This window comes from Agelaius tricolor, unplaced genomic scaffold (genome assembly GCF_023055355.1).
Source record: "Agelaius tricolor isolate 1412-34295 unplaced genomic scaffold, bAgeTri1.0.p SCAF_3, whole genome shotgun sequence".
In the NCBI taxonomy this organism is placed as follows: Eukaryota; Metazoa; Chordata; class Aves; order Passeriformes; family Icteridae; genus Agelaius; species Agelaius tricolor.
In genome coordinates this window covers 63,873,532-63,899,028 of record NW_027269263.1, presented here as the reverse complement: position 1 = coordinate 63,899,028, position 25,497 = coordinate 63,873,532, and the positions used below count along the sequence as shown (strand labels likewise).

Genomic DNA, 25,497 nt, shown 5'->3' with positions numbered 1-25,497 from the left:
CTGGCCACTTTCCCAGCCACTCATCCCCCAGCCTGGAGGGATCCAAGGGCAGGACCTGGCACTTGGTGGTGTTGAACCTCATTCCCCTATGGATCCAGCCTGTCCCATTCCCTGTGCAGAGCCTTCCTGCCCTCCTGCTGAAGAACACTCCGACTCCATGGCCCCAGCAGGCTCCTTGATCCCCCTGTGCAGTTCATCAGTAATGATGTTAAGCAGGGCTGGCCCCAGCACTGAGCCCTGGGGACAGCACAGTGACCAGATGCCAGCTGGGTGCAGCAGCATTCCCCACCCCTCCCTGAGCCCTGCCCAGCCAGGATTAACCCAGCCACAAGAGCCCAAGCCCTGGGCTGGCAGCTTTTCCAGCAGAGTGCAAATGGTGGCAAAGGCTTTGCTGGAGTGCAGGGAGCCATGTCCACAGCCTTGCCCTCATCCCCAGGTGAGCCACAGAAGGGGATCAGGTTGGTCAGGCAGCTCCTGCCCTTCACAAGGCCCTGCTGGCTGGGCCTGATCCTGTGGATGTGCTGCATGTGGCACTGGGGCTGATGTGCTCTGTGACCTTCCCTGGCACTGAGGGACAGGCACTGACCAGCCTTACTTCCATGGATTTTGCTTCCAGCTCTCCTTGTGGAGGGCTGTCACATTTGCCAGTTTACAGTCCTGCCCTTGCCAGGACTGGTGCTGTAGAGGATGATGGAAGGGGGCTTGGGGAGCACTTCACTGGCTCCCACAACAGCAGGGGCTGGTGGATCCCACCTGCCCCATGGACTGCTGTGTATCCAAGGGCTGTAGCAGCTTGCTGACCATTTCCCCTTGGGTTATGAGGCTTTCTTTCTGCTCCCCAGCCCTGTCTCAGGAGCTGTGTACCCAGAGAACAACTGGCCTTGCCATTTACACTGAGGCAAAGAGGGCAGGAAGTGCCTCAGCCTTCTCCTCATCCTTTGTCACTGTGCTTCCTCCTGCATCCTTCTCATCCATCCTGTTGTTGCTGATATATTTATAGAAACTTCTTTTTTGGCTTTTACAGCAGTAGCCAGATTAAATTCCAGTTAAGCTTTAGCCCTGCATAAGCCTGGTACCCTTGGATTCCTTCTGAGGTACCTGCCCCTTCTTCCAAAGGTCATGCTCTGCTTTTCCCCCTGAGCTCCAGCCAAAGCTCCCTGTTCAGCCAGGCTCTTCTCCTTCCTTGCTGGCACTTTTTTCAGCATGTGGGATCTGCTCCTGTGCCTTTAAAATTTCCTCCTTAGAAGCACATGTAGCCTTCCCAAACTCCTTGGCCTTCCAGTGTTGCTTCCCAAGAGACTCTGACACCCTTTTCAATGAGAGGAGGCCTTCAATTCATCAGCCCTCCTCCACCTGCTCTTGCTTTCAGCTAATTCCTGCAGCCCATAGAGGCAAAGGCAGACAAGTCTTCATCCCAGTGCTGATTTCCAAACTATAAATATCTTTTCCTCTGTAGTAAGGAGGGTCCTTAGACTGGATGGAGCCAAACCTTCCAAGGGAACACACCCTTGTCTTGTGTGTTTTGTTTTTATTTGGTCTTTTTTCTTCCCCAGAACAGGGCTTCTCTTCCCATGTTAGGTGACTCCTCCCAGATGAGGAAATGCCTTCCCTGAAAAGTGCTCGGTGCATCCCTGACTACATCACCAAATGTTCAGATGTGTTCTTACCTCAAGGGAATTGCCAGGAAAGATTATTTTCCACTGGGCCATAATTACCTGCTGCTGCTTCCAACTGGCCAAAAAAAGAACACCAGGAGAGGCTTCAGTAAGTTTGGGATTAAACTGAGCAGGCACAAGGAGTGGTAGATAAACCAGCTGGCAGGCTTGAAGGAGCGACTCAGCTTCATTTTCTCCTTTGTTCATGGGTCTTTGCACCTGCCCCTGAGCTTTAATGAATGTTTCACACAGCCCCAGGAACCACAAACTAATTCTGAGTGGTTCCCAAAGCTGCTGAGGCACTCTTACCCAGGACCATTATTTTCTTCTCAGAGGTGTCTCTGAATCATAAGGAAATGCAGCTGCTACAGTATCCTCACCTGAAGGGCAATGTTCTTTGGGGTTTGGGGGGCTTTTTCCCATCATTAAAAAAAAAAAAAACCACCAAAAAACAACAGCAACAACAATAAAAACTATGTTGAAGGCTTGAATTTAAAAGAAAATAAATACATAAAATCCTGTGCTACAGCCAGCCAGGGCCTCTGCTGAGCTGCTGCCCCAGGTCTGTCAGAGATCCCACAGCAGTGTCACCCTGTCCCACTCCAACCTCACCCAGCCCCTGCCCTGTTCCAGAGCATGGAACCTGTACTGGGAACAAGGAGAGGGTTCTCTCACCTTATCTATTGCAGAGTCCTCCTGCTTTATTTGCTGTCAGCCCCTGTGGAGCTCAGAGGCACCTGGAGCAGGTGGGCTGGGAAGTGCAGCTCAGCAGTGCCTTTCCTCACACTGAACAGTGACTCCAGCAGGACAGGACATCCTTCCTTCCTCTCCCTTCCTGCTTTGCAAATGGAAGATCACAGGAGTTACTGGAAAAGCATCTGGGCCCAGGGCTGGGGCAGCCAAGGGAAGCTTCACGCAGACACCAGCCAGGGCTGGGGCATGGCTGCTTCAGTGGTGACTGCTGATCACGTTTCTCTTTCTGAGGTGATGCCCAGAACCAGGTCCCTGCTCCCCCAGTGTCCCCACACAGACCCTTGGAGGTCCCATCATGTCCTTGTTCAGCCCAGGAGGGATTCAGGAGCTCAGTGGAGCTGTGGCAGCATCCCTGAGCATCCTCCCAGAGCCTGGAGCCCCAGCCCTTGCTGGGCACAGCCCAACTCGTGCAGCTGTCACAGTCCCCCCCTCACTGCTGGCTGGGGCTGCCGTGCAAGTCCCTTCCCTGCCTGATTCAGCCTCAGAGCTCTCTGTCAGGACAGGATTGCTCATTTCCTCACAGGGCTGGGGAGGTCAACTTCACCCTCAAATGTTCATGATGGGTTTTTTCCCATCATTTCAAAGGAAGCTCTTAAGTGCCTGAGATTCTGTTATTGCCAGCACCAGAATATGGTGTAAGTTTTTTATCTGTTCTTTGCATGCTTATCCATTCCCACAAGGAAGGGCAAGGGCTGCATTTCCCAGCTGGGAAACAAGGGCAATGAGGTAAAGCCAAGGAAAAAGAGCAGAGATCAGCCTGACCTTCAGGTTTCCAGGCTTATGGAGTAATCCTGAATCACCCTTCCTCTCCCACCACCACACCTGCCCCTTTGGCAGGTAGCATTCCCTTGGCAGCCCAGGAGAAAATCCAGCAGCCTGGAAGCTCAGACTCACATGTGCCAGGAGTTGTTCATACTCTGATTAATGGAGATAAGTCACCATTGTACTGATGCTCAGAGGCTGGAATGACACCAGAAGGAAAACAGCATCCCTACAAGCTGGTGTGGCAGGAGGGGAGACTATTTCTTCATACTTAAAGATCTATTAGGAAACAGTTGTCAGCACATTTCTATTTCCAATATCCAGCCCTGCACAAGAGCAGAGGATCCACAGGGTCTTCAGGCTTCACGACACAAACTTCATTACTGTGGAACATTTCCTGCCTCCTAAATGGATTTTAGTTTGCCTGGTCAGGTTTAATTTTTATTTATGGCATGAGTTTGCCAGTGAGCTCGAGCCCAGGAAATGGGCACTGTGTGCAATTCCTGGTGCATCCTGTAACAAAACCCTCAGCTCAGTGCCAACTTTTCCCTGCAGCTTGTCACCCTGCAGCAACAGTGAGGACCAAAATCTGCTCTGATTTTGTATTAGCTAAGACTCACAGCCAGTAATAAACTCCTGGTTTTCATGGGTGTGGGATTTGGGTCCAACCTGAAAAATAAACTTGGTTTATTTACCCCTCTCAGGAATTTCAGTAGGAAAGGGAGGGTTAGACTGTGAGAGTCCTGCTGCTGTGTCCATCTTCCTACTGGAAAAGAAGATCTGCCCCAGGAGGGGTGAGCAATGGTGTCTGCTGGGAACAGCTCAGCTGGATTCCTGGAAAGGAGTGGACTGAAGCTGTGTCTTCCTCCAGGAAAAGGCTCTTCCTGCCCTGAGCCCAAGGAGGAAGCCAAGCTCCCACCACCACTGGAAAAGCTGCTCAGAGCAGAGACAAGCACAGCCAAAGCTGCCTCTGAGCTCCCTCTCATGACTTGGTTATCTTCACTTCCATCACCCCAGGGAGGCAACTCCCAGCAATTCAATTTGGGGTTGATACAGCAGCGAGCCCAGAGCTCCCTCCAGGTGGGTTCTCCAAGCCTCACTGACACATTCAAGTCTTGCTTCCCAGGAGAGCTTCTGATTTTTAGTTAACCATGAACAGATAGATGTGTGTGCATATGTATATAATATATACAGTGTAAATAATTTAAAAATGGAAAAAAAAAACCACCTCCCAAAACAGTTAAGGGGTAAATACAGCAAAGTTTTCAAGCTCTTGGGCTGTTGAGTGACTCATTCTCAGCAGCAAACGTCACCCCCCTTTATCCCCTGCACAACAGAAACTTTCTTCCTGCAGGTAAATGTCAAGGAACAAATAAACATTAGCAATAGCTAAATGTCTTCCTCCTTTTTAAGTGTCCCAATCATTTTTTTATTTGCCTGGATCCAGGTAATGGAGGGAAGGAAGGAGGGAGGGAGAGAGGCTTTTTGCAGAACACTGTTTGCTCTTCTAACAGGGATCATAAACACAAAGTGTTTTAAGGGCACAATCACACCCCAACAATAATAACTTAAAAGCAAAGTTTATAGTTCAAACAATGCAAGTAAATATTTTGACATTTGCTCATGTGTTTGATTCCTGCTCAAATAGTTTCCTGTTCCCAGTAGACTGGGATTTCCTTAGGAGTAGCTGGAAAAAACCCTATTTATAGTGGACCTCTGAGAAGAGACAGCAAAGTGTCACCTCAGAGGGGCACTTTCCACAGGACACAAGAGTGCATGGCTGAGGAAAACCTCAGTGTGGAGCAAATCAGTGATGAAGTTCAAAGAAAGGACAAAATGGGGAACAAATGGATGTATTTATCAGGGGGCAACAGCTGGCTCGTGGCATCATTATGGATGGATTGATTTTGAAAACATCCACTCAGCCTGAGCTCCTCACAGCCCATCCTGCTGCCCTGCTGGAACAGCCACAGGAAAAATGCTGAGAGCTTGAGGAAAGCAGGCAGACTCCACAACAGAGGTGGTTTTCTAAGCTGAATTTACATAAAATTGTGTGTGCTGCAGCCCATGTGCATGGATGTGCTTTATATTTGTATCTCCATAACAGAAACAGCCCAAGAGCTTTCTATGCTGAAGGCCTGGGAAGTTGAGATTACAGCAAGTCTGCAAACTCAGCAATTCATGAAAAAAGATTTATAGCTTTTGAAACTCATTACATCATTGTGGGTAGAGAAAGATACCCCCTACCATCAACTGGAGTTCAAGGTGCTGCCTGTGAGTACTGGCATTCCTGGGTCAAATTCCAATTTCAGGGCTTCCCAGACATCCTGGCTCCATCCTAGAGCAAGGACCAACACAGCACCTCTGCTCCAACAGGCTTCCAAGTGATGCACCATAAATCATGGAATGGTTTGGCTTGGAAGGGACCTTAAAGCTCATCCAGTTCCACCCCCTGCCATGGGCAGGGACCCCTTCCACCAGGCCAGGCTGCTCAGAGCCCCCTCACAGGAGCCTGGGATGGCCTCAGACCCTGCAGGTCCCGTGGACTCAGACACATTCAGGTTCCTCAGGTGGTCACAAACCTGTCCCCTGTGACAGGAAGGATTTCACTCCCCCAAGTCCCTGCCTTGAGCTTTGGAGGCTTGGGAGATGTGGGAAGAGAAGTTACCATCAAAAACTGAGGCACAACTGTTGAGTACAGACCTACACAAACAAAAGCACACTTTGTACAAACCTTTGCACAGCACACTTTGTCTGTCAGCTCAAGGAGCCTCACATCAGTGAAGACAACTCCAATGCCAGGGCCTGACTTTCACCCAAATTCTTCCACAGAATGATAAGATAACAGAAATCTTTACGTAATCAAAGCCATGAGACAGTTTCTCCTTCATCTACATATGTTCTCCCAGACTTAACTCCTTACTTGCAGGGTCAGGAGCACTGCTGCAGAAATGCTCTTTGCAAGGGCACCTTCAACCAGCATCCTGTGAGAAAGGCTCCCAGGGAACATCCAACAGTGCCACTGTCTGCATTGGGGATGGCTTCCCCAGTGACCTGATAGACCTGTGGGTCACTGCACTGCAGGGAAAGAGAAGCAATGACATCAAACATCATTTCATTAATTCAAATAAACATCTTGTAATCTGGGTAAAGCAGCAATATTCCTAGGTGACAGACACTGATCAAAACAGAGGCAAAACAAAACTCCCCATTCTGTATCAATCCCAGGCTGCTTAGCCAACAATTTTAATCAAACACCCTCCAAAGGAAGGCAAAGTTTTCTGAGGATACAAGAGGGAGCCATGCAATCCCTGCAGGAAGAACTGCACGAGGATCAGGTGGCACCAGCACCCAGCCACAGCATGAGATGTGGGCTCAGCACAAGGAAAGGTGAGAATAAAGGGGATGCAAAGGGGTTTTTTTTCTGTGTATCATGGAATGGTTTGGGTTGGAAGGGAAGGGACTTCTAAAAGTCACCCAGCTCATGAGCAGGGAGAGCTTCAAATACATCAGGTTGAAATCTTGCCTGTTTCCAGGGATGGATCCACCACCTCTCTGGGAAATCTGTGCCAGTGTCTCATCACTCTCACTGTAAAAATTTTCTTCCTTGTATCTAATTTAGGTCAACCCTCTTTTAGTTTACAACCATCACTCCTTGTCCTACTGCAACAGGCCCTCCTAAAAGGTTTGGCCCTGTACATTCAACCCTGATTATTTCACTCACAATGGTCTTTAAGATTCTTATTTGGCACAACATTAGAATAATTAATTTTAAAATTAAACTTCAAAAGGTTTCACTGAACTGTTTTTCAATTTCAGTCTGCAGTCAGGAAAATCACCAGCTGACCCTAAACTACCTTTAGTAAATAATTTTATAAAGACATTTCCATTGATCCCAATGCCATCCAAGGCATTGGACTGACACATATAAAACCGTGTTTATTTTTATGCAGTTACTCAATCTGGATAAATTAAATGCTTTTGAAACTAAGCAACATGTTGAGAAAAGGAAGCTGACCCTAGTCTGAACCACAATTAGATGCTTCATTTGGTGTTAGGAAGTGGTAGGCATTGTTGTTTGAGGAAGTGGAAACTGACCAGGGGATATGGTCATACTGGGCTAGGAGATGTTCCTGCAGGAGCTCAGAGTTCCAAACCTAATTAATGAACATACCCATGAATTTCATGTGGAAAGAAAACTACATGAAAAAATCACATAAGACTTGAATCAGAGACCTGGAATTCCTGTCCAAACTACAGCCCACAACAGACCACAAACCCTTCAAAACATCATTTCCAAAGAACAAAGTGGATGTCAAGAGGCAGACACTGACTCTAAATTACAACACTTTATTGCAGCATTGGCAAAGGTCAGATTTCTGAAGCTGGTGAAGATCGGGCGGCATTTCTGTATGAAATGTTACAATTTTACAAGTCTCTCTTCCTACATGCAGAAACCAAAACCAGTGGTAAAAAGGATTTTAAAAGAGCTAGAAAAAAGAATTAGTAGTAACATACAGATGGGCTCTTGAACTCAATGAACTACCTCTACCTGAAAGCAAACAAAACCCTATGCTAATAAATAACAGATTGTCAGAAACAGACCAAGAAACCTCATTTCTACTTAGAAAAAAATAAAAATTCTACTTGTTTCCAGACTTAAATCTTTTTTTTTTTTTTAACTTTTTGTTTGTTTCAATAGACACAGAGGCTTATCAACCCATGAAGATCAACAAAATATTTGGATCCACTCCTTGACATCCTCCTGTTATGCTGACTGGCACGTTTTGGTTTTCAATGATACATACAATGGGCTCAACTATATCCCTGTCCTTAGGCTGGTGTCAGGCTGTTCCAAGCAGTACGAGTCAACACCCCGTGTTCATCAACTTCACTTGCTATTTTAAACCTTAACAGACATTTTTACCTCCTTGGCTCTTCAGTTTTTCACCCCTCCCCACCCCCTTTCTGGCACATCTGGCAGCAAAAGGCTCTTCCTTAACCAAGAACATTCTGGCTGAGGAGTGTTTGAGAAGTGATCCTACTCGGCAGGGTTTTCTTCTGCATTTTGCTGTTTGCTCTATGCGTTTCTAGCGCAGATTTGCAGCCCCCCAAGAACATCCTTCCAACACCAAGCGCTCGAGTCGGAGACAACGTAACTTGTGGCGAGTTCAGAGCTTTATTTCCCTGCAGGCTGAGCTGCCCAAGGCCTTTCCCCGTCCAGTGCCAGCGGCTGAACTCCCAGCTGCTCCCGGCTCTCGCCGAGCTGCTCGCAGGTCAAGTTCCCCATCTCGCTCGTTTGCTTCTGCTCCTGGGAGAAGAATTAACCCTCAAGGCGGTTCCCATAACAAAAAGCTTTTTTTGGGGGGGTGGGGGGGGAGAGGGGAGGCTGCTCTTCGTGCCCCACGGCCCCAGCCTGTCCCAGGTTTCGGTTCTGAACGCTCTAGGCTGACATGCTGAGATGTGTCCACTGCTCTCGTTTAATCGCTGGAGGACTCCACAACACCAGAGATACAGGACCTAATGAAATGACACTGGCGGCTGGATCAGCGTCTCCTGAGGGAAGAGCACAGAGAGGAATCACATCAGCCTGATCTGAGGGGCCCCAAGAGCAGCTGCCACTCATTCTGATACTTTTTTTACCCTCAAAGTCACATATTGCTCTTTTCTGCATAACCATTTCACCAGACAAAAGCAGGGGAATAATCTGCATGTGATAGATGAGTAATGCAATGATTGACTCTCACAATTAATAGACAAATACCATGGACACAGGTTAAGCAAAGTTTTATAGATTTATAGTTATGTTGTGCCCCCTCACATGGTTACCAAGGGTCACCTGGCTTGTCACTGTGGTGACACCTGACCTCCAATCAGGGTTTGAGGAAGAGATCTCCACCCCTGGACAGCGAAGAAGGACAGAACTTTGGGAGGGGTTAAAGGGTTAAAAATGGAAAACCTCCATTGTGAGGGGGTTGAGCACATGGCAAGGAAAATCTTTTGCTCCCTTTTTTCTCTCTTCAGTCTTCTGTTGTATTTTTGATAAGGTTTATTAAACCTTCCTGAACTATGACAAGTGAGGAGCTGTTTCTCACATGCACCTTATCATCGCAGATGAGATGTTGAACTACTGAAGCACAGCTGTGAATTTGCTGAAAAAACAAGTTATTGTAAATAGTTTTCATCTTTCTATGCAGTTTCTTAATGCTTAGAAGTTCTGCAGAAATGTTACAAAGGGCTTTCTAGAGGCAAATAATTGGTTAGAACCTTTCTTAGAGTCAATTGGTGCATTTAAATCTTCCACCATCTCTTGCCCATGAAACACATCCCAAAACGTGACCAAAAGTCACATTTCATTTTCTTAAGAACATACAAATACAAGAATGACATTGAAGAATGACACCAGTTTGTAGGCAGGGGATTCAACAAGACCAGGGCAATGCAGCAGTAAGGCCACCCCAGTGTCACTCACTTCAGCACAACGCAGTTATTCCATCTGGGCTCCTTTTTAGCTGATTTTAGGTTGCAAATTAAAATTAATAACAGACATCAAAATAAAACTTCAACATTTACAATTCCAAGAAAGGTCCAAGGCTACACACCCAGAATTTTTACCATGTAACCACAACAATTCATGTTTCTTTACATCAGTGCATAATCTTCCAGTGTTTGTTGAACAGTCATTTGATCTAAACCTAGTTTTTACTGAAGATCTTGCAAGAAAAATGTTACTGATATGTTATCTGGACATAGCAACTTCTGCACCTCTTGTACCAGATGAAGCTTTCACACAAATCCTGTATTTGCATGCATTGCTTTGTTCTACTATCTAGTATTTGTTTCTATAAAAATGCTGTGTGTTTTTGCCAGGAAGTCCTGAGCTGATGCATCATTAGAACTCACTGCTTCTATTATTTGGTTTTAACCACCTGTTAGTGTTACATAACATAATATTCCAATTCTTTGTGGCACACCCAACATCAGAACACTGGCTATGTACTTTCAGTAGAAAAAAAACTTTCATTTTTATTTATTTAGTAGACTGACATCTCACTTGCAGAAGGTCACAACTGAGGGCAGACATCACTGAATTGCAGGATCATGCTTTCAACTCTCCATCTCCTCTTAAAAATTATTAAATTTTATTAATTAAAAAATAACTCTATTGCTGATGGGGAGGGAAGGAAAAAGGCTGGGACTGGCTGCATGTCTCCAGCTTGGTCAAAATGACTCTCACCCAAACCAGCAGCTACCAGAGCCCATCTGCTGGGGGCAGATCCCTGTGTGCTGCTGCCAAAAATAGCAGGAGGAGTTTCTCCCAAACCAGGTATTTCACATTTGTGTCCAACCTAGTAAACTTGATCCAAACTCGTATTTGGCAAGGCCAAACTCAGTACACAGATGTAATTAAAACCATCTTGAGCTCCATGTGTCAAAGGAATCAATCCATGGCAGTCTCCTCCACTCTCCCTTCCTGCCACTGAAATTCAGAGTCAGCTTCTGACACCACTGCTGAGCATTAGCACTGCCTGCTGTGACAGGGCAGAAAGCTGGAAGCCATGAAAACACACAGAAACATCACACCACAGCTATGGAATCATCCCAAAGCCATGGCATGGGTGAAGCTGGGAGAGCTCAGTCAGGACAACTTTCCAGCTTAAACCGAGGAGTGCCCAGGAGAATAGCAATAATCAACTCCTTTCTGCATGTTGCTGACATCACAAGATCACAAAAATCTCTTTATTTCTTGACATGTGAGACCTCTGAAGCTGGATTTCACACTGATCCCTAATCCCTCATGTCCTCCAATCCACAACACTCTGCATTTCTGCAGTGCTGCATTTCTGCACAAATCTCACAAACTCCCAGCTCCAAACACCTCCTCTCCCAGTTCTCTCCCTGCTTTGCTTTTCTCAACTAATCTCAGCTTCCATGCTCTTTGTTCTCTCTCTCTCCTAATCACCCAAAGCCACAAACAAGAAACAGAAAACACCAAGGTGCCCATTAAAAACCAATCACATCTGACTTATCACATTCCATACTGTGAACATCAAAATTCAAATAAACCACACAAGCTGGACTCCCCTAAGTAAGAGAATCTTAACTTCTGGGAGTTATTTTATATTCTTATCTATCCCTCAAAAATAAAATGCTCTGACAAAGTGAAATCCAAGTCAGTGTGCACAGTGGGTTGGGCATTTTTTGGGGATTGGTAGCTGGTTTCCAGAGGGCCACAGAGCTGCAGGGATTTTTGGTAAGTAGTTGTTGTTATTTATATTGAAAGAACCTTTTCAAACACAGGAGTCTTTCTAACTGAGCATGGCTTATAAATACAATTTTGCCTTCTATTCTCTCTGAAATGAACTGTGATCAGGTGTCTCTCCAGCTTTGCTGTCTGGGTTAGACTCTCACCCTGCCTGCAGAGCTCAACAAGCACCACCCTGCCCAGGCAGGCACCTGAGGCTTTTCTATTCTATTCTTATTTGCTCAGCCCCAGTGCAGTCCACCAGAAGGATTTGGAGCCCCCCTCCCATATTCCTCCCTTTGCTTCCCTCCCATGAAACAGCTGAAAATTTGGGGTTTGGAATTTCTTAGCTGGGTTTGAAAGGCTCATCTCAGTAAGAAGAGAATTCAAAGCTTCATAAAGCAGAATTGTCAATGCATCAACTTCATGACAGGTGATGTATGAATTGTGTTGGTCCAGCAGCTGAAACAGGAAATCAGGTTAAATTCACATTTCTCCTTATTATCTGAACTCTGATTTTTCAGCATTAATGCAATATTCTTTATGATGAGAATATTTAGCTAATAAAATCCCAGCATCCTGTTATTACTGTCATGCTTCATTTTTCTTTATTAAATGGGTTAAAGAGAAATAAGAGTCAGATGTAAACAGGAGACCTGAGATCACCATTTAACTTGAATATGATTTGGTTTGCCACTATGTACCTGCATCCCATGGGGAACTCTGGACACAGGCAGGCCCCTATACTATACTTTCAAAGCAGGAACAAATTTTGAGGCTACTTCTTTTAATAAGGAGAGGCTTAACAAGATAAAATCCTTGGTAAGGCCCTGCTTCCAACAGAAAAATTACAGGGAGAAAATTTGATTTTCTTGGTAATCAATGTTTTTTAAATTATTTTATATAATATGGTTATTTTCATTTCACTGTTAAAACCAAGCCATTTAATGGATCTCAATCCTCTTAAACAAAGGAAAACTACTTTATGTTTGTAGAAGCTGTTCCTAATGGTACCAGTCAATTTTTATGATAATCCCATCACCAAAAAAAATTACTTTAGTAAATTTTGTGTTTCTTGAAGGTAGCAGTTTAGTAGCCTGAGAGCCAAAGGCCTCTCTCACCACACAAATGCTACAGAACCAGAGGCAAGAGAGAAAATTGTTTTCTTCCCAGTGCTGCTGAAGCAAATCAAGGAGCACTACTTTTAATGGAGTCACAGTAAATTATCTTTAAGGCCAGTCAGCCTTAAATGTACAAGTCCCAGAAAGAATCTCTTCCTCACAGGACCAGCAGGTCTCAAAACCTGAGGCAATACAAGCAGGCAATTCCAAACAAACAGAAACAAACTCCAATTTTTGATCCAGCATTTTGCACATGCTAAATAATAATAAATCTGACAAAGCTTGCAAATCTCACTGCATTTACTTTAGTACAGAACAAGGACATGGACAGAGGAGAAATAAAGTAAAAACTGCAGAAGATTTCTCTTTTTTAAAAAACATTCAGAGGGCTAATTGCTTAGGGAGATCCAGTTGTTCAAGGCCAAAAACATGAAAGAACCCAATGCTCCCTTCATTAATTTCTGAAATGAGCTGCTACAATACATAGATTTGGATTTAACTTCCTAGAAGGTGTTTGAAACACAGTGCTTAGGGCATGTTCAACAACACAAAAGCAAAGGTAAAAACAACAAATCAATTTTCCTACTCTCAGCACTCCCTGAAATGCCATAAAGGCCTCATTCCTACCCCAGCTATCAGAACCTGTCACATTGTACATTACAGTGGAATCAGCCAGGAGATTTATTTGCTTAGATTACCCCTAACTCAAGGATTTTAAAGTAATAAGTTGTATACCTTAAAGAAAGCAGCAAACTATTATTGCCAGTAAGATTGAGTTATTTTGCAAGAAAAATAACATTTCAGTTGTGTTCATGTACAAAGAAGCAGCAACAACACAACACAGTGTCCTCATGGAAATGACAACATCTGTGTTACCCCATTGGTTCCACCAGGCAGGAATGTGAAACCCTCTCTACACAGATATTAAAATTTACAGCTCCCATCTGCTCAGTGAGACCCTCCAGTACCCTCAGAAATCACAGGGTAACTTTTTAACAAAGCATGAGGGGCGTCTGGGCAGGGACTGCAGTGCAACTGTAAAGTCAGAGGACAATTTTCAATATATCCTACAAATCAGAGGCTCTAAGAATGCAGGCAACAGACAACCTGTGCCAGTGGGAAGCCATTGATGGACCCAGGGCCTCCGAGAAATAAATGGACTCAGGAAAAGTCCTCGTTCCCTACTGCAGGCTGAGATGGCTCAACTGATGCATGACTGCCAGGCAGAGCACTGCAGTACAAACATTTAAAATAAAATAAAATATACCTGCTCAAACAAATAAAATATACCTGCTCAACAAATAAAATATACCTGCTCAAACAAACTTCCTGGTCTCTGTTCCAAGCAGCTTATGGATTAAAAGGAACAATTAAGAGGAAACTCCATAATACAAAACTACATCAGACCTGCAGGTGCATGGCACTTGAATAAGCAAACACTGCTCCAACTGTTTGCTGGATAACATCTGACCTACTTGAGTCAAGTCCTAAATTATATTTTCCCTACATCATCACAATATAAAAAGTTTTCTAAAGAAAATAATTTAAAAGAAATCTACAGATATCACATCTACTGGTCTGGCTGTTGTATTTAAAGAATAACTGCAGCATGCAGCTCATGCCTGAAAGAGCAGAATGCTGCAGCTGTTAATGAAACACCTGCAAATATTGTGGCAATTCAGTGTACCTGAACACTTTGTATTCCTGCAACAGCATTAGGTCACAGTGATATGAAAAAGCTAAATGGAAAGCACTGCTCATTTTATTGAGTTTCATCTGGTTCATTTTTTAAAAAACATTTCTTTTAAATGGCAATCTTTTTAAATTTTTTTTTGTACAAGCAGTGTCTGTATGAGGTCCCAATGGAGTGAGTGATCATCAGGACATTATCAAATGATCATAAATATGTACCATGAAGAAGTTGAAAATGTTACTGGAACACAGAAATAGTACATTACATTAACTTATTTGCAGTTTACCTCCATTAGGAAGTAAACTGTCCCTTCCCAGCTGCTGCTCCTATCAATCCACCTTCAAAATGAACTTGCAAAGAAAAGAGAAGATTGAAAGCAAGTCTGCATTTCATCGAAGCTCTGTCCATTCAAATGTGTGCTGCAGGGCTAATTCAATGTTTATTTGCCAGCTTTCTCTGAGTGAGAAAAGACACACACTAAAGCCTCAGAACAACTATTAAGCAATGGGGAATGACTCTTTTCATGTTAATGCTGGTTTTGGCAAGCTCTTGAAGATAACAGATTAATAGCCATAAATTGAAAATTCTGCTCAGTCTTCCCCACCTTTACTATATTTACTTTCCATTGAGGGCATCAAATACAGAGGAACAGCTGTCAAATTCACCCCACAGAAAGAGCATGAGAATTTCTGCAGACACTAAAAAATTAACCAATCCTCTCCCCCTCTCATGGAGAAAGCAGACATGCATCTTTTGCCCTACAAATAGAGGCTCACATTCTAGCGGCCATTTCACAACTGGAAAATAATCTTTTGGCTTCCAAACAGACACTGTGCTAGAAACACAAAACACTGCTTGGCATTTTAAGACAATGCTTTAGAATGGAAACGACTGTCCAAGCACTCACTACAGAGATCATTATCTCTTTCAATTATGAAGATAATCACTTGCCTAGAACCAGAATGACCACATTTAAAGGAAGATTGTCCTACCTCCCACCGGTTTTAAAGATTAGATCTGCATTAGGTGCTCCCTTCGGATGCTGGTAACGAGGCCGCCGCTCACGATTAGTATTTGCTGGAGCTGGACGCTGTGCCAGAGACTGCAACATTTCTGGGATTTCAGGCAGAAGAAAAGGAAAGAGAAGAAAGTTCAATACATTTTCTATGGATCATTTTTACATAGGAATTTACACATGCACATCTCACTGCCGTTTACACTTTGCTGTAGAGTTAACGCTCAAATTATTCCCCATAAGTTAATTACCAAAAGTTACAAACTGCATGCACAGCTTTGATAAACCCAAGCTACCCCACAATATGAACTTGCATTTCCAGATGTTCCTGCAGAAGGAACTGCCAGCAATGGTTTTCATCACAGATGCTCGAGAAAAGACCTGCAACCTTTTCTTTCTAAACACATCAGGCACCACTTTCCTCGTCAGTGATTGGGAACAAAGACTCACAGCGGCACGAGTGGCCTCCACATTAAACCTCCCCGGAATAGTAACAACTGGACAATGCTGCTGCCAATTAAAGACTCAGCAAGAAACCTGTCCTAAAATTAGGCACTGCCAGTCAGGTATTTAAGCCTAAGCTTGGCATAATTGGATCATTTTCCAGGGAAGACAGGCACCTGAAGAAGGTGACTCAGCTGACCTACATTGCACCAGCTGTCCCACGGATGGAGTTTTTCACTTTATCATCAGTGGGAATAAAAAAAAAAAGTGCAGAAGTGCAGCTCACACTATTCAGTTTAGGCCTGGACAGCCAACTTATGGGCATTTGAAACTAGGATAGTATTTTGACATTTGGTAAAACTTAATTTCTAAAACTTTATTTCATTTTTTAATGATAAAAAATGTTTCTTTACTGGGTAAAGTTAATGGTTATTAAGTAGCCAATACAATTACAGATACAGCATAGGAGGTAACCTCTGCCAATCTGTTAATACATCTAATGGAAAGTATTCCTACAGTCCACCTGAGCAGGGATCCACATTACTCAGCAAACAGACAGATGGGATAAATGAAGGGGAAAAGTGGAATAAGCTGTTAAACAGATTATGTTTGAAAGTCTGCTCTGTCTGGTTCTCCAGTCTCTGGTAATCTCATTGGAGACACACACCCATCACCTGCTGCACACTCACTGCTCTCAGTGGGGCCAAACCAGAGACTCCGATGAGGTTCCCTCACCATTTACAGAATGCAGGTGAAATGTTCAGTGAAGTTATCCCCCCAGTCTTGGAGAAATGGGGAAACTGTGACTGATCCAGTATCTGTGCCAACAGTCAATGAGCCCTGGATGCATGTTCTGTACACTGAATTCAGCACCTGGCAAAGGCAGCCACTGACAGCCCGTGTTGGTAAACGTGGAACATCACCTTCCACACAGCCCAGAGAGCTCTGGGGGCAGTGAGGAGACTCAGGAGGAAAAGCAATGAGGGCACCCTGCCAGGCAGGGGGGAGCAGCAGGCACTGAATGAACAAGCACAGGCACAGCTGCCTCTTCTGTCTGCCACACAGCAGGGGAAGGGAAATACAGGACTGGGGAGTTCAGAACTGGAGAATGTAACAGAAGGCAGAGATGGCAGGGGAGCACAGGGTGTATTCCAAGCTGAAGGCACATCACCAAAGCTCCTTGGTTCTTTAGTGAAGAAAAAAAATAATCTGCACAGAAAAGTACCAGCTTAAACTAGAGAACCACCCAAGTTCCTAATAGTTCTTTAAATTAAAAAATCTTTGTAATATACTAAGCCTTGCTGAAACATTAAATCTTTATCTGACACTACTTTGAAGTACATTGGTGAATTTCCATCTATTAGCTACCCTGTGCAGATGAAAAGAACAACAAGTACATGTGCAAACACTGGGACAGCCCTGAGGCATCCTTCCAGAAATTGAGAATTCTTTCTCACTCAGTAACTTCAAAGCTTGAAAGAGAAACTTAAACCCAACACTTTCATTCAGTGAGTAGCTACCAACTTGTCACAGACAGGATGATTCTTCAAAAGGAACAATCAACTGCACTAAATCTAAATAAAATATTGTTCCAAAGGTGAATGTAATTTGGTCTGTTTAATTTAGCCTGATTAAAAGGTCCTTCTTAGTTTGGTTTTACTCTGTATATTACCCAGGTTAAGATGCATCAACAGCTGTTTTAAAAAGGGATGTCAATTATGGAAAAATCTTTTGCTTTTGTGTTGACTTCCTTCCTGTATTGTTTTATACACAGCAACTAAATAAAAATCTATGAGAAAATTTTTAAAAAAGCCTATTTCCAGATATCAATTTGTATCAGTTTTCTGATTTTGTCCAACAGAAATAAATCAATGTGATCCTTTTTTGGATATAAAGCACAATTGCTCACAATAAAGTCCTAGATTAAACAGGTTCATTTTAGATATCAACAAAGTCATACAACAGTATAAAACCCAAATGCCTTGACCAGTAGAAATATTAGAAGTATCTAATGAGGAAAAACCCAGAACAAGTCTGAGAGAAGCACTAGAATGTCTAATTCTAGAGTCTCTCTCTACCTTTTTAACAAGTGGGCTTTATAAGAGCAGTGTCTCAGGAAAGTTTCTGCTAATTACCATGTTCAACACTAAGAATATCTTGTGTCACCACTTGAGAGCTCTGCAGACACTCACTTTGGAAGATACTCCTTCCTACAATTACAAGTTTAATTCTGGTACTATAGAAGATCTGCAAGAAGTACTGGATTGCACAGTGTTTTAAAATTAAAACTGCTTTAATTTCCCACTTCTTGATGAACAATGACCTTTCACTAAATGCCTTAAATGAGATTTCCTGCTAATTAACTACTTACACTGTGATTACCACCAGACTACAACACCTTTACAAAAAGAAGCAGAGCAAAAACTTCTGAGATGTTCAATGGAAACAGTAACATAAGACATCAGCTGCATGGGTCTGGCTTTGTTTACTCTCTGAGTAGGCCGAGGGAAGCTGAATGTGAATAAAAGCACAACCCAAAACAAACCACCCAACAACTAAACACATGAGGTGCACCTGTTTGGGGACTGCATGATCTGCTGGATTAACTGTTTGCTTCCATCTGCCCAGCTTCCAAAGGGCCTGACTTGCATGTCTTCAAAGCACAAATTAATCATGTAATCTGCACAAAACTCTCACTTTGTTAATATAGGCTTACACTCCAGATTTGAGGGCTCCTAGCACCTTTACAATACAAAGCTGAGGTGATATTTTAGATTTCTCTGGTGAAGTTACAGGACTTGCAAGACTAAGGAGCCTAAATATTAGTAATATCTAGAACACCTATTAATAGTTTATAAGCAGAGCTTAAATTGCACAGCATTCATCTTGGATCCAACTCAACTGCCTTGCAGTAAACATCACATTGATTTTGTATTACCTTAATTTTAAAGAACAAGCTCAGTTCTTCCCATTTCCCAGAATAAATGAAAATGCTGAAATTTGAGACCCACTTGAAAATTCTTATTCATGGAACAGCTACAAAAACTTCTTCAAGTATAAAGACCAGGGAGGAAACAAGAAATGACTAAAACCAAAATACAGGTTTCCCATAAGGACTGCAAATCAATATTCAGAACTTCAGCTCCCAATCATCACAAATAATGCTTCCTGCAGATGCACAGAGGCTCTCCTGAGAATAAAAACTAAATCTTTGGCGATTTATTTTCTTACCCTGGTAGTCCTCTTGTTCCTGCCGTTCATTGATATCCAAAGTGAGCTTTTTCATCCTCATTCTCTCCTCCTGTTCTGCTTGCTGCTGGTTCCAATGGTTTGCAGCAAGTTGGGAAGACATTGGTACATTTAGGATCTTAAACTGCAAATGAAAAGAAGTTTTTAAGTACCCATCAGAGGAAAAAACCCAACCAATACAAAACAAGCCAAAATACAGAAATGGTATGGTTATTTCAATGAGGTACTTCCTACAGAAGCTCCTAATGTGAAGTGAGTTGTTGGTTTGTTTTGAACCTCTATTTCATATAAAGGAGCATGAGAAAATGCAAGCCCTGCTAAAGACAGAGAACACACAAACAAGGCCAAGTTCAAGACCTATTACACACAGTGTTCATGTGAACAAAACTGACTGTCTTTCCCTAGGAAGGCACAGCCATGGGCTTTATTTCTTGTTCTCATACCAGCTGCTTTGCCCACAGGGAACTGCCCTGGTCTTGAGGTAGAAGCACCACAGCTGGCTCAGAAAGCTGCATCTCCCTCTTTGGGTCTCCTCCTTCCAAAGAGATGAAGCCCCCTGAGCTGAGTATCTACCACTGCCCCTTGTGATAACAGAGGAAAAACATTTCAGAGATTCCCTGGAATTTCCTGGCCAGTACTTTTCTTTTTAACAATAATTCTGGCTCCCCACTGCTTAGCCCAGAGACAACCAAGGTGTCAGATTGATCTTTTCCTCCTCCCCCATACCCAAATGTGCCCACCACCCATTCTGATTTAAACCCATTATCTGATTTGCCACAAGGCACACCAGGTAAGCTTGGCACTCCCACAGGAATACCTCTCTCTGGAAATCCAGCTGATATTTTCAGGAAGATGTAGGGAAGGTGATTTCTTTTTCCCCAGACTCAGAAAATCCATTTTGTTACTTCCACATATCTATTTTTTTTACAATTGTTCCAGAACAGAGAAATAATTCTTAATCTTATCCACAACTGAAACAACAGTTCTAAGAAAATCCTTAATGCTAAAGTTTGCAAACATTTAGAAGAATCTCTCTTCCTCCTTTAACTTCACATCCATTAGAAATAAGTATTTCTATGCCATAAGAAGGGTAATGCACTGAAGGATAATCACTCTCAATATTCCATGAACTACTCTGAATCCTGCTCCTTGTTACTCATCATGGGAGATCTACTTCCAAAGAAACAGAAGTAAATTCCTAAGTGTTCTTTTCTGTTACACTGTCAAAAGCTGCAGAGAGATATAAATTATCAAAACCTCTGCTGAGAAGGTTTACAGTAAAAGCAAAATCCTCACCACCTGGAGTCAGTATTTAATGCAATAATCACTAAACAGTCTTGAGGTATATTGCTCAGAGAGCAATATCCCACTAGCAGCAGTGATGAGTGTGAGAAGACTCAGATGAAGCACTGGAAAATAAACTGTCTTTGAAACAGTAAAGACAGACTCTTGCAAAGACCTGAGAAAAACTTGGGTACAGTAAATCCCTAAACCCTACCAACTACAAGATGTATTTAGATGAGATTTTCTGGGGGTTGGGATGAGGGTAGTAGCATATTATATTGAATATAAATATGAGCTTGTTATTAAGGTGTGCAGGGAAGAACAGAAATGGAAGTTGAAATTCCAAGAGCAGAGTAAGCACTGGTTACTTATTGCTGAGCAGGCTGTGCAGGTTCCCAGATATCATCAAATGAACTTTAGGTAAACTACACCAATAACTAATCCATTAGCAGCATTTCAGGATAAAAATCATTCCTCAGCTTCACCATTAAGCTCCTCATCCATTTTAATGTGTCCTTTATATTTTCTCTGTTCTATGGATTTACCAGCTAGATGGGATTGGTGCTTTCAGACAGGAAGCCTAAAGTAGAAAAAGAAAACTGAACTATAGAAGGGTGTAAATGAGAGAAACAGATAGAGAAAAACAACAGCCTGGCAATTAACAAAACACCACTGAGTCACTATCTCAAGGCAATCAGCTGCCACCTGAAATCCAGTCACTGATGACAATTACTACAGGATATGATGATTACTGAACAACTGAAACATTTCCAATTTGCAAATAGTGAAAAGGCCTATCAAAAATCTCTTCTGAAACCTGTGACATGGGGGCATTCACATCAAATCAGAGGATTTCACTTTAAGGATGTCAAACTGAAGGACTGAAAGAAGATCAAAAATGATTATTCAGAAGAATAGACCACAAATTTTATAAAAATGCCATGAAATAAAGATGAAGATATAAATGATATAAAAAATTTCACATTCAGGGAGAGATTTGACCATTCCATTGATATTATCATTCTTTTATGAAGCCTTGCTAAAAAATCTTTCAAAGGGGAGGTAATCTTTTGTCTTAGGCAGTAACCAAATTTCTTGACTTTCTTTTTACTGTCTATATCTCATTTCAGTTCATATCTACCTGGCATAAAACTTCTGGTTCAGAAACACCAAATGGTATTACGTACAGCTCAGCTCTGATCCCTTATGATGCCAACTTAATTTCCCCTTGCTCTCTCATGACTTATGGATAAATTGCAATGCCATCATCCTAATTTCAAACAACCATGTTAGGTTCTACTGCCACTAGTTTTCTATGTTCTGAAGATAAAATACAGTGTCTTGTCACTATCAGCCTGCAATGACCATTGATTTGGATACATGCAGCTGGTAAATACCAATCAGTTGCTCTTGTATTGCTTCCAAAGAACTACTGTCAATGCTGCACTAAAATCTGGGTGGACACTGACATGTCAGCTGAGTATTTGGCAACTCCACTACCAAACATTACCCTAGGGAAGGAAGCACAGCACATTCCATTCTTTTAACATTTCTTGTCTCAGGAGCACCACTGACAAAGAACACAGAGACTGAAATCATGACTAGCAGAGCAAGCAAGTAGGCTGATGTCATTTATCACTCTGGTGACTGTGCAGATGAAGTTACTTACAGCTTCCCAGGCTGCTGCAAACTTCTTTTGACTGTTTTAAAAATCTGAAAGTTTACAGCTATAACTTAACAGTGAATCACTTTAAAACTCAGTGCACATTCTGCTCATGCAGATTTAAAATGGAGCACCGTAAGAAGGAATAATTATTTTCTTTTCAACTCCACCTCTTCTTTCCTGCTTATTTTTCTATTAAAACTCTGTACTAAAACGCATTTTTTTCCTGAATACAGAACTATGGACAAAGAAGGCTTTCATTAATTCAAGAGCTGAAGTAGTCTATAAAGCAACTGTTTTCTACATTTCTAGAAACACTGAGAGGAGTTTTGGCAGGAAGAGCCTACTCCAAAAACCAAATATTGGGGGAGGAACAGGGAAAACTCCTGAACAAGTTCTGCTTTCTTTTCTAAGTCACATTTCTGCAATACTTTCCCCTTTACATGGAATATGAAGATTCAAAAATCCCTTGTAACTACAGATACTCCTAGTAAATTATCCTGAAAAAGCTGACCAACATTTTTTTAAAAATGGAATTCTCTTCAACCTCTTCTCAGACCAATGACCACAATTAAACATCTCCCACTCAGAGCTTTTGTAGAACTTTGTATGCCACATTGAAGTTCCAGGAAAACAGAATAACCATTTCCTACATTAATTTTTGGAATGTGTTTCATATGAATGGAGAGATGGAGCCTACTCCAGATTTATACACCCCAACAGCTACACTACTGTCCCAATTTAGGTAACAAATGTAAAGACCAAGTAATTACATGGATCTAAACACTTGAAAGGCTCAGATAGATGGTATGAAACAATTCTTAGCTATGCTTTCCATGTAAATTCAGAGTAATTTATTTTCATCAAATTATACAACCAAAATGAAAAGATTCTTTAAAAGCCCCAAACCATGACAAGAAATACATGTGGAATGTGTTAGGTAGAGACTTGTGTACTGTGCATTTGCTGAGCTAGGAAAATTCAAACATACACTGGAGAAAAGAGCCAAGGCTAACATACAGCTTAGCTGCATGAAGCAAGGAGTTAGTTTGTTTTATCAACCTGATTTTCCTTTAAGTTTCTCCAAGAGATTCACCCCATGCATTCTGGAATAATCCCCTAAAAGTGTCTTGAGGGATGACTTTTTTTTCTTTTTGCAAGTTGAATAAATTCAGCCAAGTGGCAGTTACTTAGGAAATTGAATTGAGCAATGACAATATATTTTGATTTGAAGCTGAAAATGTTTTCAGGAAAAGCTGCAGAATCTTAAAGATTCTGGAACATTCCTTTTTTTTTTTCCTAGTCCTTTCAATGTTCAGGGGCAGTCCACCAACCACATCTCTTCATCTTCCACAACTATATCTAAAATACATGTAAGACATACCACTGACCTACTGGTAGAATCACCAAATGTAAATAGCAATGGTGTAATCTGACCACAGAATTATTCTACATCATTTCTATTAACAACCAAGAATCCCAAGAAATTATATATGGTATTTTTCATGTGTCAAAATGAAGTTGTCTGTATCGGATTTTGAGAAATGAAAGAAGAAATAAAAAATTCTGTGTTACTTTTTTTGAAGTGAAGGGTCTTTATTTATTTAAACAGTATCTATCCCTTACCTGCTGTTTGTTGCCTTTTCTTGTTAACATGACAAATGGCATTGTGTCCCCAGACTCTGACTCTCCTTCCCCACCACCAAGTGGGGGGCCCTTCTTCAACTGACTTTTGAGATGCAGAGGAATAGCAACATCCAGCTGATGCACTTTAACAGATTCACCACTCCTTTGCTATGGAAAAAACGTGAATTCTATAAATGATCAGATGCTGACACAGTCAGTCAGGCTGGCAACATTCATATTTTCACAACTAAGACAAGGTTTAACCTTCCAGGAAAATTAAGTTATATATTAGTACATTTATTAGGCTTACTATATTTTCCTTTTGTTTTCCTTGTTTGTAAAGAAGAAAATTACAGGGCAATCTCTTAGGGAAAGAAATCTAGAGCCCTGATGAGACACACTGCAGAACATACATTCTTAATTCAAGATTTTTTTTTTGTACATCTTATTAATACATTTATTATACAGGGATTGCTTTACTCAGTACTGAAATATTTACCAGATGTGACTAAGAAAACAAAGTACTAAAAAGCTTATGCAAATTTAAATGTATCTGCATTTTAAACCTATTAAAACCTAAGATTAAGTCAGAAGTTTTGCACAGTATCTGATGCATTCATTACTCATTCTGTAAAATATATGTCAGTGTATCATGTATTCACTGGGCAAACAATACAAGTAACAGCTATTTTACTAAAAGCCAAACAAGTCAGAGAAGAGGCCAAAACAAAGGAAAAAAGTCTTCATTCCTTTAGTATAGTAACATAAGCATTAATCACTTATTTACTTTAAGAAAAAAAATCAACTACAATTAGCTGTACATCAAATTAAGAAATAACCATTTATACCTGAAGATTTTCCAGCATCATTTTATCCAAGGCCTGAATGAAATCCTCATCCTCTGCACAAGGGACGTGCTTCAGTCCTCCTCCTTTAATCATTACTTCCTATTGCAATGGGAATAAAATCATCCATTACATTAGTTTCAGAAATATGAATATTCAGTCTAGAAGTAAGTGAAAAATATCCTTATTGCTTCTGTATCATACACAATCCAAAGGTTTATAGAACCAAATTGTTCAAGAAAGAAGTTTTCAGCCTTGATGATTTTCTTGAAAGGCATATTTGCTGATTTATGGTCACTCATAACATTCTCACAGACGTGTGTGTGTGTGTGTGCAGGTTCAGGGACACATTCAAGATGTGGCAATAAAAAAAGTCTGTATCCTTAACACACCTATTTCAATTCCATTTTCCATTAAGCCCATGAAGTTAGATGATATTTTCAGGACAAAGCCTACCCTTCAATTATTTGGAAAGCACAACATGACAACAAAAATGTCAGAACTGTAACACATTGTTCTATAATGTTCATTATTTCCTTACTATGTAACTGCAATTCAGGCTCAACCATTGGATTCTTTAGCTGCAAATACTATAATCTTGTCAATCCCAAATTTGTACCGTAGGGATTTCACACTTCTTGGATTATCTCCTTTTCTGTTTTGAGATCTAGTGGAGTGTAACTGGTTACCTTGTTCTATCCTACCAGTTTGCTACTGTGGCTGGCATTGCAAAACCATCATTTACACAATATTTCCCAGTCTAGCTACCTCTGAAAGCTCACAGTCTTAAGAAAACAAGTTGTAGAAAATTTGACAGCATAAAAATTTTCAAAAGGTAATAACCAAAGTATGCATACATGAAAATAAGCTATAAAATGTATTTGAAAGAATAGCAGGAAGTGACCTTGCTGTATTTTTCCAGATACGTTATGAGCAGCACTGGCAAAACACACTGAGTAAAGAAAACCAAAGATGCAAATTCAATTCACTTATCTCCAGCTCAATACATACTGTATTCTCCTCATCAGTTTCATTTTCCTTATTGGAGTCCGTAAGATAATCAGTGTTCTCTTCCTCCTCTTCTTCACCCTCTTCTTCCTCATTGTCAGAGCCCTCCTGAAATATTCAATGTTAACTGCTGA

The 25,497-nt window shown here is 41.8% G+C and overlaps 1 protein-coding gene across 4 annotated transcripts in view; it reads right to left on the bottom strand.

Moving 5' to 3' along the window:
- Positions 1-7,504: 7,504 nt before the first annotated feature.
- UPF2 (UPF2 regulator of nonsense mediated mRNA decay) overlaps positions 7,505-25,497 on the bottom strand; it is a 54,116-nt gene continuing 36,123 nt past the window's right edge. For 2 of the 4 annotated variants that reach the window (XM_071424099.1, XM_071424100.1), the window contains exons 17-22: positions 25,367-25,471; positions 24,359-24,457; positions 23,511-23,678; positions 18,920-19,061; positions 15,222-15,342; positions 8,752-11,877 (exon numbers count right to left, since the gene is read on the bottom strand). In XM_071424099.1, coding sequence (XP_071280200.1) covers positions 11,826-11,877; positions 15,222-15,342; positions 18,920-19,061; positions 23,511-23,678; positions 24,359-24,457; positions 25,367-25,471 — 687 coding nt within the window. In that variant the 3' untranslated portion in view covers positions 8,752-11,825. Of the gene's footprint in view, positions 8,727-8,751; positions 11,878-15,217; positions 15,343-18,919; positions 19,062-23,510; positions 23,679-24,358; positions 24,458-25,366; positions 25,472-25,497 lie in introns of those variants that run through there. The other 2 variants (XM_071424101.1, XM_071424102.1) reach the window with 2 other exon arrangements.